General features: G+C 35.5%; 2 protein-coding genes across 5 annotated transcripts in view; both read left to right on the forward strand.

Annotated features, from left to right (window-relative positions):
* Positions 1-862, forward strand: part of LOC147470632 (protein PET100 homolog, mitochondrial) — a 1678-nt gene extending 816 nt beyond the window's left edge. For all 4 annotated transcript variants that reach the window (XM_086543317.1, XM_086543316.1, XM_086543318.1 and 1 more), the window contains exons 2-3: positions 359-523; positions 723-862. In XM_086543317.1, coding sequence (XP_086399443.1) covers positions 368-523; positions 723-812 — 246 coding nt within the window. In that variant the 5' untranslated portion in view covers positions 359-367 and the 3' untranslated portion in view covers positions 813-862. The remainder of the gene's footprint in view (positions 1-358; positions 524-722) is intronic.
* Positions 863-989: 127 nt separating this feature from the next.
* LOC122250543 (uncharacterized) overlaps positions 990-5000 on the forward strand; it is a 5068-nt gene continuing 1057 nt past the window's right edge. Inside the window, exons 1-7 of the mRNA XM_043012016.2 lie at positions 990-1725; positions 2772-2949; positions 3250-3527; positions 3677-3810; positions 3934-4126; positions 4360-4788; positions 4919-5000. The exon at positions 4919-5000 is cut by the window's right edge and continues 50 nt beyond it. Of these exons, the coding sequence (XP_042867950.2) occupies positions 990-1725; positions 2772-2949; positions 3250-3527; positions 3677-3810; positions 3934-4126; positions 4360-4788; positions 4919-5000 (2030 nt within the window). The remainder of the gene's footprint in view (positions 1726-2771; positions 2950-3249; positions 3528-3676; positions 3811-3933; positions 4127-4359; positions 4789-4918) is intronic.

Genomic DNA, 5000 nt, shown 5'->3' on the forward strand with positions numbered 1-5000 from the left:
ATGCACAAATTTATTATGTAATGTAAAAGGTTTATCAAATAACATATTTTTTCTGATCAGTTACTTTTTAATGATATACAGAAAGACATACAGTCAGTGTCACTTGATCAGTGAATACAGTTTCTATTTGTAGTAAAGTATGACTAATATCTGTGATAATGTTCTCTATAAATTGTAAGGCATTTCATACATAAGAAATTGTTCATAAAGGCCTGTTTCTATAATGTGGTAAAAATATGGTCATAGCCAATTCTTATATTTGATATTATTATCTGTTCTGGTCTTTTTTTTTATTCATATACATTAGGAATTCTGTTAAAATGGATCCAAGTTGATTTAACAGTATTATTAATTCCAGGTATTCATCATGGGTGGCTGGAGACTAGAAATAGGCAAGATGGCCATGTACATGACCTTCCCAGTTGGTGTCTTTTACTTCTTCAATCAACCTCAGTATTTTGAAGACTGGATTGTCAAGATGCGACGTGAACTATACCCTCCCCTTGATAAGATGCACACCAAGGTTTCGTAGATTTGGTGGCTTTGTGTTCCTTGTGACTTTGTTTAGCTGTGGAATACTGTGTGTGATAAGTCTTTCCGTGTGCCGTGTTCGAAGCGGTAGTCTGGGGATTTCATTAAAGTGTAGTTTTTTGTGTGGTTTTATGGGATGGTTATATTTTTATATATTGTTTAAATATATGTTTTTTTTGTTTGTTTTTCAGGAAATTGATGACTGCATCAAAAAGCTACATGAAAGGAAAGAAAAGGAGTTACTGAAAGCGTTGGAAGAAGAAGAGAATGCTCAGAAGTAGTAGTAAGATGAACAAGCTATTTGAAAGAAGTGAAGGATTGCTTTTGTGAAGTGTGAGTTTAGAATGATACAAGTAAAAGAAATGAGAAGTGAGTGTATTGGGATTGAACGATGTGATTTTTTAATGTAGAGCATTGTAGAAGTTTTTCAATTAAGAGACACTAGTAAGGAAGTAATAATGGCAGGATTTGGTGTGATTGTCGAATTTTCACGATCAGATGTCAGCGGGTCAGAAAATCTAAGCTGCTCAGGAGTGTATTTAGGGAATGGATTTGTTCTCTCGCATGGCACAGTTATTGTAGATGTTATCAAGAACAAATTGGGTAAACCCCTTCTCCAAGAAATCTTAAGGAAAGGCTTTACAGACTATGAAAAACATGCAGGCCTGATAAACGAAACCTTCCAACTAACTTGTTCAAAATTCCGGGTGATATTTCCTAATGAGCACATCAGTAGCATGAAAGGAAAGCTTCAAGTCCCGTTGAAGACTACTCCTGATGACCATAGATACCTTTGCAGCTCAGCAGCTTCAACTGATCCACAAAATGGAACTCACCCTCATGATTCAAGAGATGAAGCCACTATAGAAAAGCCCAATAGTTCCAGCACTACAAAGTACAGATCAATGCAGATGAACCCTGGGTATTCTTCCTATCCAGCATCTGTTGCCATGGTGTTTACCCAAGATGGCATAACTGAGAGTTTGTCTACGATTATGCCATCCTCACAGGGATGGAAGTTGACAGAGGATAAAGATGAAAACCTTACTACTCAGTTTGAAAGAATCCTTCTCTCAACCTTTGTAGTGCTAAGGATAACAGAAAATGGTACAGAAGGGGATGTGAAAGCATACATGAAAGAATTACTATCTTCAGTGAAAAAGACTGTGGACCTTACATCCAGGAGTGCTAAAGGTATTTTTTTCTTCTCTTTTTTTGTAAAATAGATGGCTTTTAACAGAGGTATAAGGTCTTACCCTATGACTTGGTTATGGTAGTTGAACATCTCCAGAACATTTTTTTGTGCACAATTCATTGAAATAACTTGCTATTTAGGAATGCATTATAGTATTTTAAGATTAAAGGAAATGAGTAAATATTCAAACTACAGTAAATAGTACATACATACTATATGCATTCAATGTATCAGTGTTATTTTACACTGGGCTGTGATCATGATCATATTTTGAAGACCAAAAGTAGCTACTCAAGTCCGTGACAGACCACATCTTGACATGTTTAGCCTGGGCTTTGCATCTTAAGATGTTATGTTGTCTATGGTATAAAATATGAGATGTTATGTAATCACAAAGTAATACTAATTTGAATTTGGTATAATAACTGAAGAAATAAATAGCTTGTAATTTCAAGAAAAGGAAAAATGCAGGACAAAGGTGATACGACTGCAGAAATGCCTGTAGCAGAAGGGTTAATTGAGCAGTATGAATTAACATGCAGTGAAATGCATAAGTGATATTTAGAATTATCCTTTCTGCACAAAGAGTAACAATACCTACTGGTATTGGAAGAGAGAGAGTAGGAGGAGGAGGAGGATGTCCACAGTTAATGCTTTACCCTAGATTTTTTGTTCCCATACTCATAACTATACATATTTGAGAGCAAACATATTTTCTAATGCTTTTTTTTTTTTGTAATATTTTATTTGTAGGTTAATGGTTTTCTTGAGGTAATTTCATATTTTATTTATTTATTGCAGTGCTTATTTGATCTCTTTCAACTGAATCTTTTGATTTCCTACTAATTGCATTCACTTTGATTTGTAGTTAAGCCAAGATCGTGGATAAGTGAAGTCATAAATGTTAAGAGCCATCTGTACACTATTATTTATTTCTTATATGCCTGTTATTTATATTCATTTATAAGAGTTTTTTTCACTATATCTCAAATTTACAAGGGACTTAAAGCATACATTCATTTTGAGTTTTCTCTTCACCATCTAGGAACAAGTGTGTTTGTGGAGAGTTCACCATTTGGAAGCTTGTCTCCAGATGTATTTCTGAATTCCCTAAGCTATGGCATCATCAGTAATGTCTGTGGCAATAACAATGATGTGCTGTTAACAGATGCTCGTTGCGTTATGGGATCAGAGGGAGCTCCAGTTTTTTCTGATGATGGAAAGTAAGTTCTTAAATTCATATGTGATATGTGAACTCAGGGTATAGATAGTACACTGGATATAAATATCTATCATATTAGATAGAGATTTATATTCACAACTAATGTAAGTATGTTTTGCAGCATTGATTTGTCAATTGCTTATTTAAAGGTAGAGGCCATTGCCAAATAACTTAAGTGAATATTCAAGCATCAATGGGAAAATTTATGATAAAGGAAGGCAGTGATGTTATAACTCTTCAACACATGGCAACATAAATGTTATGTCATAGCCTCAATGTTTTCACGCTTTCTCTTTAACAGAAGAAGTCTTTGTGGGTTGGTCATCTCCCCATTTTGTTGGCGCCAAGGAGAATGGCTGGGTCTTACACTTCTGGCGTCTGCGTATTCTGTCCTCACAGTCCTACTGCATCATTTGAATTCTGACTCGCATGATGGGAATAACAGCCTAGAGTTCATTAAAGATACAGAGTCTAATAAGCAGACAGACAGCCACCTTGGTAAAATTTCAAATGGCTTCAACTCAATTCCATTGAGTAGTGAGAGCAGTGTTGCATCCATGCACAAAAGTGTGAATGAAGGTAAATCCCTTTTTTATTACAGAGCTGTGTAATCTCTATATTGATAGATTAGTAATAGAGCTTTGTTACTTAAGTTTTACTTGATATTAGAAAGTCTTGTATATGGTATGGTATGTATATATTATGCTACCAAAACTCTTTTTTTTCAGGTTTTGCTAAAGTTGTGGACAGTTGTGTAGTTGGAGTACAATGTGGTAGTGGATGGGGCAGTGGTGTGATAGTCAGCAAAACTCCTGGAGTTATTATCACTTGTGCACATGTTATAAGTCCAGCCACTAGTGGTGTAAGTAATATTTTTCTCTCTGGCTTATTTTAATGTATAATGAGAGGAAAAGAAAAATAATCCAATGTGATGATATTCTCCTGGATCAAATATTATTTTACTACAAATCAACATTATTTTCAGGTGGTCAAGGTCATTTTGGCAGATGGCTCAAATCTTCAGGGTCAAGTAGTCTTCAAAACCAGACCAGCGACCCTGACCACACAAAATACAGGGACAAGCAGGCAGGGAAAGAGCGTTTGGGATCTGGCCATTATTGTGACTGCCAGATCTCTGCCTTCATCCTTACCATTAGCTTCAGAGATACCTCCAAAAGGTGAGGAACTTGTTTTTGTTTTGTTTTTTATTCTTCAAAAGCAATATTTGAAAGTCATTGATAAAAAGATAGAAAAAAATTATGTATATTTGAATATTTTGAGACATGAAAAATGAGAATAGACATCTCCACTGAAATGTGTGTCACCTTCATCTTCCATCTGTTAGACATTGTCAACACTATTATTAATTTCATGAAATCACCACATGTTTCATTTCTATCTTTCAATACAGGCTGGCCTGTTGTTGTGGCGGGATATGGAGTATTTTCTCCTAGATGTCTACCTACACCAACTCTGTCCAGAGGAATAGTGTCAAAAACCATAAACTTCCCAGCACAGTCTCTTCGTTTGAGTGAACATCAAAGCTTTGTAATGGAGAATTCAAACTCTCTTGATGAAACAGGTTTTTTGATTGTTAGCAAAGTTAGGGAAAACTGCACAGATAGTGATACCAGAGAGGGAATTTTCAGTCAGTCATCCCAGAACATAGAACCTCATTGTGCAAGAGAAGATAACAAAGCGCACAGTGCTGATTCCTTTGCTGATCATTGGAAAACCTGCCTTAAGGATGGTAAGATGATACCTCTGATGATGCAGACAACATGTGCTGTATATTCCGGAACAAGTGGTGGGGCTGTTATTTCACTCCATCCTCAATATGGTGAGAACTTTGATTGTTGCATTGAAAAGTGAAATATTAATTGAAGTTAATTTGTATTTTAATTTATTTATTTGATTTGGAGTTTTTACTTTTACCTTACCAACCTTATCTTTTTCTCTTTTTCCCAAAGGTTTCCAGGTTGTTGGTATAGTGGTGTGCAATACCCAAGACACAACAAACAAAGCTACCTTTCCTCACATCAATTTGGCTGT

Source organism: Penaeus japonicus, unplaced genomic scaffold (assembly GCF_977035675.1).
Source record: "Penaeus japonicus unplaced genomic scaffold, GWHDUDI00000001_assembly GWHDUDI00000013, whole genome shotgun sequence".
Lineage (NCBI taxonomy): Eukaryota > Metazoa > Arthropoda > Malacostraca > Decapoda > Penaeidae > Penaeus > Penaeus japonicus.